At 44.2% G+C, this 15,163-nt stretch overlaps 1 protein-coding gene across 1 annotated transcript in view; it reads right to left on the reverse strand.

Moving 5' to 3' along the window:
* Positions 1 to 1,120: 1,120 nt before the first annotated feature.
* The window catches only part of LOC311102746 (connector enhancer of kinase suppressor of ras 1-like), a 111,883-nt gene continuing 97,840 nt past the window's right edge, over positions 1,121 to 15,163 (reverse strand). Inside the window, exons 17-21 of the mRNA XM_084144131.1 lie at positions 7,467 to 7,540; positions 4,225 to 4,295; positions 3,361 to 3,502; positions 2,762 to 2,943; positions 1,121 to 2,175 (exon numbers count right to left, since the gene is read on the reverse strand). Of these exons, the coding sequence (XP_084000257.1) occupies positions 1,741 to 2,175; positions 2,762 to 2,943; positions 3,361 to 3,502; positions 4,225 to 4,295; positions 7,467 to 7,540 (904 nt within the window). The 3' untranslated portion in view covers positions 1,121 to 1,740. The remainder of the gene's footprint in view (positions 2,176 to 2,761; positions 2,944 to 3,360; positions 3,503 to 4,224; positions 4,296 to 7,466; positions 7,541 to 15,163) is intronic.

Genomic DNA, 15,163 nt, shown 5'->3' on the forward strand with positions numbered 1-15,163 from the left:
CATCACTTTCTTCAGCAGTGAATGCAAAACAAAAGTCCCAGTTTCCACAAGACAAATCTCAATACAAATTTCATCAATTATTATATTGTCTTTTTATTGACAGTTTTATCATCACAACACACACAGCTTGGGAATACTTGGCTGGAGCAGACACCCCCACACAGACCTCATCATATGCTGCCCCCAGCTTACTCTGCACCCGGCCGGGTCGCTCTCCTTAGTCTGGGTGGGGGGGATGTGCACAGGTGCTGGGGGGGGGGGGGGGGGGGGGGGGGGGGCGCTGCTGCTCTGCTTCAAGATTCGGCCCCAAAGTCCCTCCTGCTCACAGCTGAAGAACAAGCAGGACACAGATGTGTACGACGTCAGCTGTTAGTGGGGACTGGAGGAGAGTTACTGTGCGTGTAGATGGACTGAAGATGATGGTATTTGACCCTTTGAAGAACCCTTTTTGGTTCCAGGTAGAACTCTTTTTGGACTCTTTCCACAGAGGGTTCTACATGGAACCCAAAAGAGTTCTACCTGAAACCAAAAAGGGTTATTTCTACCTGGAACTAAAAATGGTTCTCCTATGGAGACAGCAAAATAACCCTTTTGGAACCCTTTTTTTCTAAGAGTGTAGGACAATGGCTACATTAAACTTTTAGCAAATTAATGCGTTCATCATTTGTTCTTTACAGCGTTCGCTTGCTCAGTCAACAGTGAGGATCACTACTGCTCAATCAGAATATATTGAATCAATTTACACTGAGTGTACAAAACATTAGGACATAGACTGATCAGGTGAATCCAGGTGAAAACTATGATCCCTTATTGATGTCACTTGTTAAATACACTTTAATCAGTGTAGATTAAAGGGAGGAAACAGGTTAAAGAATGATTTTTAAGCCTTGAGACAATTGACACATGAATTGTGTGTGTGCCATTCAGAGGCTGAATGGGCAAGGCAAAATATTGAAGTGCCTTTAAACGGGGTATGGTAGTAGGTGCCAGGCGCAACGGTTTGAGTGTGTCAATTGGGAGTCGACATGGGCCAGCTTTCGTCACCTTGTAGAGTCCATGCCGAAGAATTGAGGCTGTTCTGAGGGCAAAAAAGTGTGCAACTCAATAGTAGGAAGGTGTTCCTGTTTTGTACCCTCAGTGTATTCAAGATGCATTGGACAAACCCAGCTGAAAACACGCAAGTACGCACAAGCATTGTCTTTGATCTATAATAACAATTTTCATAACGTTGTACATGAGGCAAGATCGGACCTTATTCTGTGCAAGAATATATACAATCTAAGTTTTAAACTCCAATACATCTTGTTGCATGATATTTAAAATTCTATGTACATTTAAAATCTCCTTTAAAATCTTAGCCATCTAAATGCAACAGTAGAAAACTAAGACAGTCCATAACATCCCATGAATACAGTATATATCTATCAACAGAATGACACTTGGCAAAATTGTTAGTTTTTTGTTATATGAATACCGTAACTTGAATTCAGGTTTGGATAGACAAACCCAGTCTTTCCTATATCAACAATACAGACAAAAATAATTCAAAACCGAGCAAAAACCCTGAGGGCCCACACTTTTTCCTGACCACATGACCTGACCAGAATCGAATCACAGCTGTAACCAGAGCCATTAGTTTTTCCTGCTTAGGTCATATGGTTGGGAAAAACTCCAGGCCCTTATCATAATAATCCCTGATGGAAACTAGAAAAACCATCATCAAATCAGTCCAGTGGGGTCTCATATGTAGAAGTAATTCTCTGGGCTAGCTGGACTAGCTCCGTCGGCTGTGGTGCTGTTGGGTTTGTCTGTGCTGCTCTCCGCAGTCGATGAGTGTTCCGACTGTGGCTCTACATCCAAGTAACCCACATTCTTCACTGGGCTTGACAACGACGGCTCCGCATCCACCAGCATCTCCCCGTCACTAAGGCTCAGTCCACACGCGCCCTCAGTCTCCACAGCGACCTGCTCCACGGGCGACGGTCCACGGGGCGTGTCCTGGTCCTCTTTATGCCCCGCCCTTGCCTTGGCTACAGCTTTGGCCCGTTGGACGGCCAGTTTCTCAATCACCAGGTGAAGGTCTTCGTTATGTTCTTTCCACTGGCGGTACTTTTGTGACGTCAGCTCAGAGTCCTCCAGAACCTTGTTAATGAGTTGGAGCTCCGCCTCTTTATCCTAGAAGCACATTCAGAACAGATGGTCATTCACATTAACAATTAACATTTTCAACATTGACCAACTAACATCCTCGTCTCCTAGCTCTTTCCTGAGTAGAGTGATTTATAAAGTAGACACAATGGACGCTGTAAAACTGTAAAATGTTGCATTATATAATAAACTCAATGTTCATATTCGTACACTATAACTAGGGTCAGGAGTTTTCCCTGGCTACGTGACCTGGGGACAGGAGTTTTTCGCGGGTCAAGTCACACAGACAGGGCCATACCTCCTGCTGTTTCACAACATTCTAGGTCATGGGGAAAACCACTTGTGGAAAGAGATCTTCTTTCAAAGACGACCCAATTTAGAAAACAACATAGGTCGAAGGTCACACTACGTGGAGAGAGTGCTCAAGAGTATGAAAGAGAACAAATTAAAACACCATTAAGAGCATACCATCGGTCAAAGGTGAGACTACTTGTGGATAGAATCCCCATATAGGGCACTTATACAAAAGAGGTCACATAAGTAGCGATGTAGGTCACGTCCATGGAACACTGCTTAGCTGAAGAGGCTCTGAGCTCTGAGGGTCAACCCAAACCTTAAGGGTGCTCTGCAGCGCGCGGAGCGTGTGGGCCTTCTCGTTGATGACCGGGTTCTTGTTGCGCCGGATGAAGGACTTGCGGAATTGGTCGTGAGTTGTGAGCTGGTCGCTGCCGATCAGGGTCACGCCGTCCTCTTTCAGCCGGTGGAACAGCACGCCCATCTCATCCTCCGAAGCTCCTGGTGGGATGGGGGATTGGGGGTAGAGAGAGGGGGGAAGAGAGAGAGAGATGTACAGAGAGAGAGAATATGTTGTTGTTGTAACTCACTTTTGGCATTGTATTTTTTTCATGCTTTCCACACCAATATAACTTATTGAGAAGGAGGGGGGCTGATTAGATATCATGACATATAAAGGAGCCAGACACAAACACATTCTAGAATTGCTGGTGGCACATTTTGAAGACACTGGGGAGAGACAGGAAGAAAACAGACATGATGAAGTTGGCGAAGCCCCCAGAATATTGGAGCCATCTGGGAGAAATTAAAATGTATCCATCAATGGAACATCAGCTAATTGACTCCCCCCTATAGGCCTATATGACTCTTCTGCCATCTTGTGGTGAAACAGAAGTGCTGTGCTCTACTGTACAGTACCTGGGCTTCTGCTGCGCCCTTTGGGTGGAGCAGGAACCGGCATCTTGTTCTTCTTCTCTTTGTCCTTGTCCTTGCCCTTGTCCTTGTCCTTGTCCTTGTCCTTGTCCTTCCTGGCCCGAGGCAGTGTGTTGGACAGGCTTTTCTGGTGTCCATCAAACACAACACATTAGATTAGTATGGAACATCACTTGCTTTTTTTTATGAGTGGAGGGAGGGAGGGACGGAGAGAGAGGGAGAGAGGTGGGAAAGGGTAAAAGGGAGCGAGAGAGAGAGAGGGAGGGAGAGAGGGAGCGAGAGAGAGAGAGAGGGAGCGAGAGAGAGAGAGGGAGCGAGAGAGAGAGAGGGAGCGAGAGAGAGAGAGAGAGCGAGAGAGAGAGCGAGAACGAGAGCGAGAGCGAGCACGAGAGAGAGCGAGAGAGAGAGAGCGAGAGAGAGAGGGAGCGAGAGAGAGAGCGAGAACGAGAGAGAGAGCGAGAACGAGAGAGAGAGCGAGAACGAGAGAGAGAGCGAGCGCGAGAGAGAGAGAGAGGGAGAACGAGAGAACGAGAGCAGCAACAGAGAACAGGTAAGTGTTGCAGACTAGGGAGAGTTCTGACTTGGACCTCTATTCTACGGCATTACTAGAGCCAGGAGTTTTTCCTGACCATGTCATATGATGAGAAAAAACTCTGGGCTCTATATTAGGCATGAGTCGGTTAAGAACAAATTGTTATTTACCGGTACGATGATGGCCTGGCAAGTTACAAGAGACAAGTGTGGCAATAAAGAATCAATTAAAAAAGGATAGTGTACGGTGCAGAATAAGGCAGACATCAAAACACAAAAAGACAGAAACACTGCATGTGTTTGTGTGGTTCTCATCACCGTGTTGATCTTGTTTCTGCGTGGAGAAGGAGAAGACCCCTCATCTTCTGACTCTGTCTCACTGTAACACTCTGTCCACAAAGACACAAATCAACCTTAGCATTATTATTTCCACTTGTCCAGATCTGTTGTCCTGAGAATTGCGCTTACAGCGGCAAGGGTCGTGGGTTCGATCCCGCTTGCGACACTGTTACGAAGAAAATAAATATGCACACATGACTGTTAGTGGCTTTGGATAGAAAATGTCAGCTTAATGGCATATATTATTATTATTAATATATACAGTGCATTCGGAAAGTATTCAGACCCCTAGACTTTTTCCACATTTTGTTACATTACAGCCTTATTCTAAAATGTATTCAATTGTTTTTCCCCCCTCATCAATCTACATGCAAAACCCCATAATGACAAAACAAAAATATTTTTCAAAAGTATTAAAAATGGAAAAAATTATATCAGACCCTTTCCTCTGTACTTTTTTTTAAGCACCTTTGGCAGCGATTACAGCCTAGATTCATCTTGGGTATGATGCTACAAGCTTGGCACACCTGTATTTGGGGAGTTTTCCCATTCTTCTCTGCAGATCCTCTCAAACTCTGTCAAGTTGGATGGGGAGCGTCGCTGCACAGCTATTTTCAGGACTCTCCAGAGATGTTCGATTGGGTTCAAGTTCGGCTCTGGCTGGGCCACTCAAGGACATTCAGAGACTTGTCACGAAGCCACTCCTGCGTTGTCTTGGCTGTGTGCTTGTACTCCCGAGTGGCGCAGTGGTCTAATCACAGACAGTGTCCCCAGTAAAGCACCCCCACACCATAAAACGACCTCCTCCATGCTTTACGGTGGGAACTACACATGCGGAGATCATCCGTTCACACACACCGCGTCTCACAAAGACACAGGGGTTGGAACCAAACATCTCCAATTTGGACTCCAGACCAAAGGACAAATTTCCACCAATCTAATGTCCATTGCTCGTGTTTCTTGGCCCAAGCAGGTCTCTTCTTCTTATTGGTGTCCTTTAGTAATGGTTTCTTTGCAGCAATTCGACCATGAAGGCCTGATTCACACAGTCCCCTCTGAACAATGGATGTTGAGATGTGTGTGTGACTTGAGCATTTATTTAGGCTGCAATTTCTGAGGCTGGTAACTCTAATGAACTTATCCTCTGCAGCAGAGGTAACTCTGGGTCTTCCATTCCTGTGGTGGTCCTCATGAGAGCCAGTTTCATCATAGCGCTTGATGGTTTTTGCGACTGCACAAATTTCTTGAAATGTTCCGTATTGACTGACCTTCATGTCTTAAAGATATGATGGACTGTCATTTCTCTTTGCTTATTTGAGCTGTTCTTGCCATACTATGGACTTGGTCTTTTATCAAATAGGGCTATCTTCTGTATACCCCCCCTAACTTGTCACAACACAACTGATTGGCTCAAACGCATTAAGAAGGAAAGAAATTCCACAAATTAACTTTTAAGAAGGCACACCTGTTAACTGAAATGCATCTCATGAAGCTGCTTGAGAGAATGCCAAGAGTGTGCAAAGCTGTCATCAAGGCAAAGGGTGGCTATTTGAAGAATATCAAATATATATATATATTTTTAACACTTTTTTGGTTACTACATGATTCCATGTGTTATTTCATAGTTTTGATGTCTTCACTATTATTCTACAATGTAAAAAATAGTAAAAACCCTTGAATGAGTAGGTGTGTCCAAACTTTTGACTGGTATTGTATGTAAATAATGTATCGGTTTTATATTTTTAATACATTTGCAAAAATGTCTAAAAACCTGTTTTCGCTTTGTCATTATCGGCTATTGTTTGTAGATTAATGAGGGAACATTTTTATTTAATCCATTTTAGAATAAGTCTGTAACGTAACAAAATGTGGAAAAAGTCAAGGGGTCTGAATACTTTCCGAATGCACTGTATGTATATATATATATATATATATATTATAAGGTATATATATATTATAACAGATCACTGACAACGATGAGACAGCCTATAGGGAGGAGGTCAGAGACCTGGCAGTGTGGTGCCAGGACAACAACCTCTCCCTCAACGTGAGCAAGAGATGATTGTGGACTACAGGAAAAGGTGGGCCGAACACGCCCCCATTCACATTGACAGGGCTGTAGTGGAGTGGGTCGAGAGTTTCAAGTTCCTTGGTGTCCACATCACCAACAAACTATCATGGTCCAAACACACCAAGAAAGTCGTGAAGAGGGCACGACAACGCCTTTTCCCCCTCAGGAGACTGAAAAGATTTGGCATGGGTCCCCAGATCCTCAAAAAGTTATACAGCTGCACCATCGACAGCACCCTGACCGGTTGCATCACTGCCTGGTATGGCAACTGCTCAGCATCCAACCGTAAGGCGCTACAGAGGGTAGTGCGTAGAGCCGAGTACATCATGGGGACAAGCTTCCTGCCATCCAGGACCTATATACTAGGCAGTGTCAGAGGAAGGCCCAAAAAATTGTCAATGACTCCAGTCACCCAAGTCATAGACTGTTCTCTCTGCTACTGCACGGTAAGCGGTACTGGAGCCCCAAGTCTAGGTCCAAAATGCTCCTTAACAGCTTCTACCCCCAAGCCATAAGACTGCTGAACAATTAATCAAATGGCCAACCAGACTATTTACATTGACCCCCCCCCCCCCTTTGTTTTTACACTGCTGCTACTCGCTGTTTATTATCTATGCATAGTCACTTTACCCCTACCTACATGTACAAATTACCTTGACTAACCTGTACCCCCGCACATTGACTTGGTACCGGTACCCCCTGTATATAGCCTCATTATTGTTATTTTATTGTGTTACTTTAATTTTTTTACTTTAGTTTATTTAGTAAATATTTTCTTCAATGCCGTTTTAAGAAAACAGAGTTTTGGTTAAGGGCTTGTAAGTAAGCATTTCATGGTAAGGTCTACCTACACCTGTTGTATTCGGCGCATGTGACATAACATTTTATAACATTTTATTTGATTTAATTATTATTATATATTATTCTCCTTTTTAAAACACATTTGGATGGTTACCCAGACACAGATAAGCAAAATCATGCACAATAGAGAATCTCCATTTAAACTTTCTAGTCCTGGAGTAGGCCGGGAAACCAGCCTCTAATGTATTTTTTGATTTGGCTACTGTCAGGGACGACTGTAAGATGGAAAATGGTGACAAAATATCTTCATCCAATTAAATCTCAACATTTCATGTAAAGCTTCTCCTACCCTCTTCGCTGTCCGGCGGCCCTTTGTGGAACTTCTTGTGTTTTTGGATGGCTGTAATCAGACAGTTGATCCACCTGCAGAGGAAGAGACAGTGTTCACTCCAGGGCCTGTATTTATAAAGCTATTAGGAGTTCTGATCTAGATGGACAAATGCTTTATTATCTAAATGCTGAGTGTGCGTGGACGACGGAGAGAAACAAAATGGTGCAGTTTGATGCCAAGTGGCGTAAAGTGATGCGGTGCTGGAGATGGGGGTGTGAGCAGGTGGGTCTGGGCAGGGGTGATGTTGTGGATGTTTGTGTGCGTCTGTATGTTGTCATTTTTATGTGGATGTTTTGTTTTGTATTGCAAAAAAAATAAAAAGAGGAGCTTTATAGATCATATTGAATATGATTACACAGACATGGGGAATCTGATCCTTGATCAGCACTCCTACTTTGAGACGCTTTATAAATACGGACAGAAAGCAGCTATTAGCACTCCTAGGAAATGAGGAGAAAATACTAGAGGGAAGAGTTCCCCAAAAATACCACATTTTGAATGAATGCCTGTGAGGCTAAGCAGGCTATTGGGGAAAACATTGCATTTATGTACAGTTATGCATTTTGAATTTCCTCCAAGCAACCAACTACCCCACTGGGACAATTTCAGATAAGAAAATCAGCCCACAAGTCTTTACTTTAAACTGGCACAAAAAAACAGCATGTAATTCTCTGCCTGTTTCTGTAGTCCTGACAAACCACTAGAAGGTGGCAGCGTAGACTATCGTATATGCTCAGTAGTCAGTACTCATACCTCGCTTTACCTTACCTGCCTGTGAACAAACTATTTGTGGTCTGTGCGGGAGAGATAAAGGCTCTGCTTTAAGCATGTGCTTGTGTGTGTGTGTTCTTGTGTGTGCGTATATGCGAGAGAGAGAGCGTGAGAGAGAGTGTGTGAGTGAAAGAGAAAGAGGGAGTGCGAGAGAGAAAGAAAGAGAGAGAGAGAGAGCACCAGACCGTGGCAGACAGCAGCTGTATAATTTTTCAGAGCAAGACTCAGTGACTGGGATGGAGAGATTCAATCTAGTGTTGACTCTGTCACACAGCAGGGAGTGGAAGTGGTATCAAACAACCCACACCATCATTTTTTTATTTTTTTTATTTTTTTATTTCACCTTTATTTAACCAGGTAAACCAGTTGAGAACAAGTTCTCATTTACAACTGCGACCTGGCCAAGATAAAGCAAAGCAGTGCGATAAAAACAACAACACAGAGTTACATATGGGGTAAAACAAAACAAAGTCAAAAATACAACAGAAATACATATAATATACAGTGTGTGCAAATTTAGCAAGTTATGGAGGTAAGGCAATAAAATAGGCTATAGTGCAAAATAATTACAATTAGTATTAACACTGGAATGATAGATGTGCAAGAGATGATGTGCAAATAGAGATACTGGGGTACAAATGAGCAAAATAAATAACAATATAGGGATGAGATAGTTGGGCGGGCTAATTTCAGATGGGCTGTGTACAGGTGCAGTGATCGGTAAGGTGCTCTGACAACTGATGCTTAAAGTTAGTGAGGGAGATAAGTGTCTCCAGCTTCAGAGATTTTTGCAATTTGTTCCAGTCATTGGCAGCAGAGAACTGGAAGGAATTGCGGCCAAAGGAGGTGTTGGCTTTGGGGATGACCAGTGAGATATACCCGCTGGAGCGCAGACTACGGGTGGGTGTTGCTATGGTGACCAATGAGCTAAGATAAGGCGGGGATTTGCCTAGCAGTGATTTATAGATGGCCTGGAGCCAGTGGGTTTGGCGACGAATATGTAGTGAGGACCAGCCAACAAGAGCGTACAGGTCACAGTGGTGGGTATTATATGGGGCTTTGGAGACAAAACGGATGGCACTGTGATAGACTACATCCAATTTGCTGAGTAGAGTGTTGGAGGCTATTTTGTAAATGACATCGCCGAAGTCAAGGATCGGTAGGATAGTCAGTTTTACGAGGGCATGTTTGGCAGCATGAGTGAAGGAGGCTTTGTTGCGAAATAGGAAACCGATTCTAGATTTAACTTTGGATTGGAGATTCTTAATGTGAGTCTGGAAGGAGAGTTTACAGTCTAACCAGACACCTAGATATTTGTAGTTGTCCACATACTCTAGGTCAGACCCGTCGAGTGTAGTGATTCTAGTCGGGTGGGCGGGTGCCAGCAGCGTTCGATTGAAAAGCATGCATTTAGTTTTACTAGTGTTTAAGAGCAGTTGGAGGCTACTGAAGGAGTGTTGTATGGAATTGAAGCTCGTTTTGGAGGTTTGTTAACACAGTGTCCAATGAAGGGCCAGATGTATACAAAATGGTGTCGTCTGCGTAGAGGTGGATCTGAGAGTCACCAGCAGCAAGAGCGACGTCATTGATATACACAGAGAAAAGAGTCGGCCCAAGAATTGAACCCTGTGGCACCCCCATAGAGACTGCCATAGGTCCAGACAACAGGCCCTCCGATTTGACACATTGAATTCTATCTGAGAAGTAGTTGGTGAACCAGGCGAGGCAGTCATTTGAGAAACCAAGGCTATTTAGTCTGCCAATAAGAATGCGGTGGTTGACAGAGTCGAAAGCCTTGGCCAGGTCAATGAAAACGGCTGCACAGTACTGTCTATTATCGATCGCGGTTATAATATCGTTTAGGACCTTGAGCGTGGCTGAAGTGCACCCATGACCAGCTCGGAAACCGGATTGCATAGCGGAGAAGGTACGGTGGGATTCGAAATGGTCGGTGATCTGTTTGTTGACTTGGCTTTCAAAAACTTTTGAAAGGCAGGGCAGGATGGATATGGGTCTGTAACAGTTTGGATCTAGAGTGTCACCCCCTTTGAAGAGGGGGATGACCGCGGCAGCTTTCCAATCTCTGGGGATCTCAGACGTTACGAAAGAGAGGTTGAACAGGCTAGTAATAGGGGTTGCGACAATTTCGGCGGCTAGTTTTAGAAAGAAAGGGTCCAGATTGTCTAGCCCAGATGATTTGTAGGGGTCCAGATTTTGCAGCTCTTTTAGAACATCAGCTGTCTGGATTTGTGTGAAGGAGAAGCGGGGGGGGCATGGGCAAGTTGCAGCGGAGGGTGCAGAGCTGGTGGCCGGGGTAGTGGTAGCCAGGTGGAAAGCATGGCCAGCCGTAGCAAAATGCTTGTTGAAATTCTCGATTATTGTAGATTTATCGGTGGTGATAGTGTTTCCTAGCCTCAGTGCAGTGGGCAGCTGGGAGGAAGTGCTCTTATTTTCCATGGACTTTACAGTGTCCCAAAACTTTTTGGAGTTAGTGCTACAGGATGCAAATTTCTGTTTGAAAAAGTTAGCCTTTGCTTTCCTAACTGCTTGTGTATATTGGTTCCTAACTTCCCTGAAAAGTTGCATATCGCGGGGGCTATTTGATGCTAATGCAGTACGCCACAGGATGTTTTTGTGCTGGTCAAGGGCAGTCAAGTCTGAGGAGAACCAGGGGCTATATCTGTTCTTAGTTCTATATTTTTTGAATGGGGCATGTTTATTTAAGATTGAGAGGAAATTACTTTTAAAGAACAACCAGGCATCCTCTACTGACGGAATGAGATCTATATCCATCCAGGATACCTGGGCCAGGTCAACTAGGAAGGCCTGCTCGCTGAAGTGTTTTTGGGAGCGTTTGACAGTGATGAGGGGTGGTTGTTTGACCTCGGACCCGTTACGGACGCAGGCAATAAGGCAGTGATCGCTGAGATCCTGGTTGAAGACAGCGGAGGTGTATTTAGAGGGTAAGTTAGTCAGGATGATATCTATGAGGGTACCCATGTCTACGGATTTAGGGTTGTACCTGGTAGGTTCGTTGATAATTTGTGTGAGATTGAGGGCATCTAGTTTAGATTGTAGGATGGCCGGGGTGTTAAGCATATCCCAATTTAGGTCACCAAGCAGTACGAACTCTGAGGATAGATGGGGGGCAATCAATTCACATATGGTGTCCAGGGCACAGCTGGGGGCTGAGGGGGGTCTGTAGCAAGCGGCAACAGTGAGAGACTTATTTCTGGAAAGGTGGATTTTTAGAAGTAGGAGCTCAAACTGTTTGGGCACAGACCTGGATAGTATGATAGAGCTCTGCAGGCTATCTCTACAGTAGATTGCAACTCCACCCCCTTTGGCAGTTCTATCTAGACGGAAAATGTTATAGTTGGGGATGGAAATTTCAGAATTTTTGGTGGCCTTCCTAAGCCAGGATTCAGACACTGCTAGAACATCAGGGTTGGCGGAGTGTGCTAACGCAGTGAATAACTCAAACTTAGGAAGGAGGCTTCTGATATTTATGTGCAGAAAACCAAGACTTTTACGGTTACAGAAGTCAACAAATGATAGCTCCTGGGGAGTAGGAGTGATACTGGGGGCTGCAGGGCCTGGGTTAGCCTCTACATCACCAGAGGAACAGAGGAGGACTATAATAAGGATACGACTAAAGGCTTTAAGAACTGGTCTTCTAGTGCGTTGGGTACATAGAATAAAGGGGGCAGTTCTCCGGGCGTTGTAGAAAAGATTCAGGGCATTATGTACAGAAAAGGATATGGAAGGATATGAGTACAGTTCAGGTAACCCTAAGCGTTGGGTAACAATGAAAGAGATAGCGTCATTGGAGGCATCGATTGAGCCGGTCTTGGCGTGTATGGGGGGTGGAACAAAGGAACTATATGAGGTAGTTTGAGAGGGACTAGGGGTTCTACAGTGGAATTGTATAATAAGAACTAACCCAAACAGCAATAGGCAAGGCATAATTGACATGGGAGAGAGGCATAAAGCAGTCACAGGTGTTATTAGAGAGAGCTAAGACACAACTGGAAATAGCGATAACGTTTGGGCTAAGACTAAACAGAATAAACAGGACAGGGTACCGTGCAAAGGAACAGTCCAGCAGGCATCAGCTGTGCAGCTGAGTGATCATAAGGTCCAGTGAACAGCAATATGTGAGTCCGAGAGCAGTTCAAATTGGTGCTTCAGCACAGCTAGCAGGGAGCACAGTTGTAGTTTGCGTGTGCTAGCGGGCCGGGGCTGGCAGATGGATCTTCGTGGTCGTCGCAACGGGAAGCCTGTTGAAACCACATCAGACTATTTCGTCGGCAAACCAGTCGTGTTGGATCGGCGGGGCTCAGTGTCAACACTAGGAGGTCCCGTCCGGTTGACAAAGAGGTAGATAGCCGGGAGAATGGGCCTGAGGCTAGCTCAAGGCTAACTGGTGCTTGCTATAGGGCAATGGTAATCAGCCAACAACAGGTTGCAGCTAGCTAGCTGGTTGTGATGATCCGGCGCTAGGGTCCAGTGATTCCGGCAGAAAGCCCAATAAGCTCTGGGTCGATAGCACGCTGGGTCGATAGCACGCTGTGCAGACTGGCCGACGAATTGTCCAGGCTAGAGCTAGAGCTGGCTGGTGGATAGTGTAGGCCACGGACAGTGGTGAAGACGCTAACCGTAACTAATAGCAGGTAGCCAATTCAGATTGCGGCTACACTCAGATTGCGGCTACACTCAGCTAGCTAGCTGGTTGTGAAGATCCGGCGCTAGGGTCCAGTGATTCCGGCAGAAAGTCCAATAAGCTCTGGGTCGATAGCACGCTGGGTCGATAGCACGCTGTGCAGACTGGCCGACGAATTGTCCAGGCTAGAGCTAGAGCTGGCTGGTGGATAGTGTAGGCCACGGGTAGCCAATTCAGATTGCGTTACACACGTTTCAGCTTAAGGTTCTTGATGAAAGTTATAAAGAAATAATAGAATCCTTTCTACGTTGGGTGAGGCGGGTTGCAGGAAAGTATATTTAGTTAAAGAATGAAAGTAAAAATTGAGAAATATATACAAAATAGACACAAAAAAAACAAGAAACGGGATATTTACACAGGACGATGAAATAAAAGCGACCGCACTGCTACGCCATCTTGATGTTTGTTCAATAAAACCTAATGTGACATATAGGGCTGTTACGGTGACCGTATTACCGCCACACCGGTGGTCATGAGTCATGATGGCAGTCAAATTCCACGTGACCGTTTAGTCACGGTAATTAGGCTTCTCTAAGCTCTGATGCTGCTGATGGTCATTGGTAGCCTACCAAACTTGCTAACTGCCTGGTACTCAGCACTCTATTGTCCCTCTAATCACTCTGACATGAATGCAAATGTAATCGAATCAAACACTTCATGAGTGCCCCTGAGCTCATGTTGCGCAACATTTCTATAGGCTATGCAATTGCGGGAGAAAACAGAGTTGCATGACAATGGTCCATCCTAAATCAAAACTAATATCACACATATATTATTTAGTATATGTAAAGACAACATTAAATTAAGAATAGTCTGATGGGTGACAATATTAGTCTATCACTTGTGAATGATGCCCAGCTTAAGGCAAGAAACAGCACATACCTTTTTTTTGCGACTTAGTCGGACACCTCATGTATCCTAGCCCATAGGCCTATATGTTTTGATAAGGTTTGTATCACAACTAAAGTGGAAAAATAACTTCTTAAAATTAAGCACATTAATCCGCTTTATAACCGGTATAGAGCCAAACTGGCATACATAGGATGCGAGTTTCAAGTTTGAGGAAGATCATTTTCACTATAAAAATGCACCTTTATAATAAAGCAATACATGCATAATCGCATTTGCCATCACTTCCGAGAACAGTGTTTTCCCGCTAATTGATTGCATTTTGGAACAATCGCGCTTATAGCCTACTGCCGTGTACGCATTCAACATTTTCAGCTAAACGATCAGCCTCATTGTTTTAAACGTTTTTTTTTGTTGATGCGAGTGGTTTTATTAATTTGTGATCTATAACATCCTACAACTGTTGCAGAGTATGTTTGGAATATTTATTTATCGCACAGAATATAATAGGTCAACTTTTGTACTATGGGGGATAGTAGATTGACATAGGCTAGTGCTATTGCTGTTCGTTAGGCCTACTCATCTTGTTGGCTGACGAAAAGTAAATGTAGACAGTTCTAACATCTTCAATACGTGCCTCGGAATTCGATAAGAGGAACGCGCGCAGTTGCGTCCCCGATGTGTCTGTCTTCATTCCCTTGTAGCCTACTTCTTAGCTGAAATGCCTGTGAGAAGGACCCGATCACGTGAAGGGCATTGGCTACATCTGAGAGAGCCTTGTGAGTGAGAGGTGCTTCGGAGCACAGCAGCCAGGAGAAGGGAATTATAATTAGCCTATTATATTCAGCCCAAGGGCAAAACGGCCACTTTGGCCGCAAAAGGCATGGATTTTTTAGGAGCCATTATGGCCACACAAGCGGGATGCCTGGTGAGAATATTATCAAGTGCTTGTCAAATTGTGAATGAGAGACTGATGAAGTGTGTGCAGCCTGCGACTTTTTTCAAATCATCAGAGTCCTTAAAATGTATTAAACATCAAAACATATAGCTAAACGTTTTTATCACAACTAAAGTTGCATAAATAACTCTAAATTAAGCATATAGGAGGACCAGTTTCTTTGTTAACCGCTCAACACAGAATAGCCGCATGTGCGCACTTCCTTTGAAATCGTTTGGAGAAAATATCCTTTCTATTTTATTAAGCTATGTTCAATTGTATTCTGCATACTATAAAATAATGGATTTACTGTGATGGTGTAGGCTATAGTAAATGGATTTATTCAACTTTTTAAAATGTAGATGTTCCAAAGGT

This window comes from Coregonus lavaretus (assembly GCF_964263955.1).
Source record: "Coregonus lavaretus genome assembly, chromosome: 27".
NCBI classification, from domain to species: Eukaryota; Metazoa; Chordata; class Actinopteri; order Salmoniformes; family Salmonidae; genus Coregonus; species Coregonus lavaretus.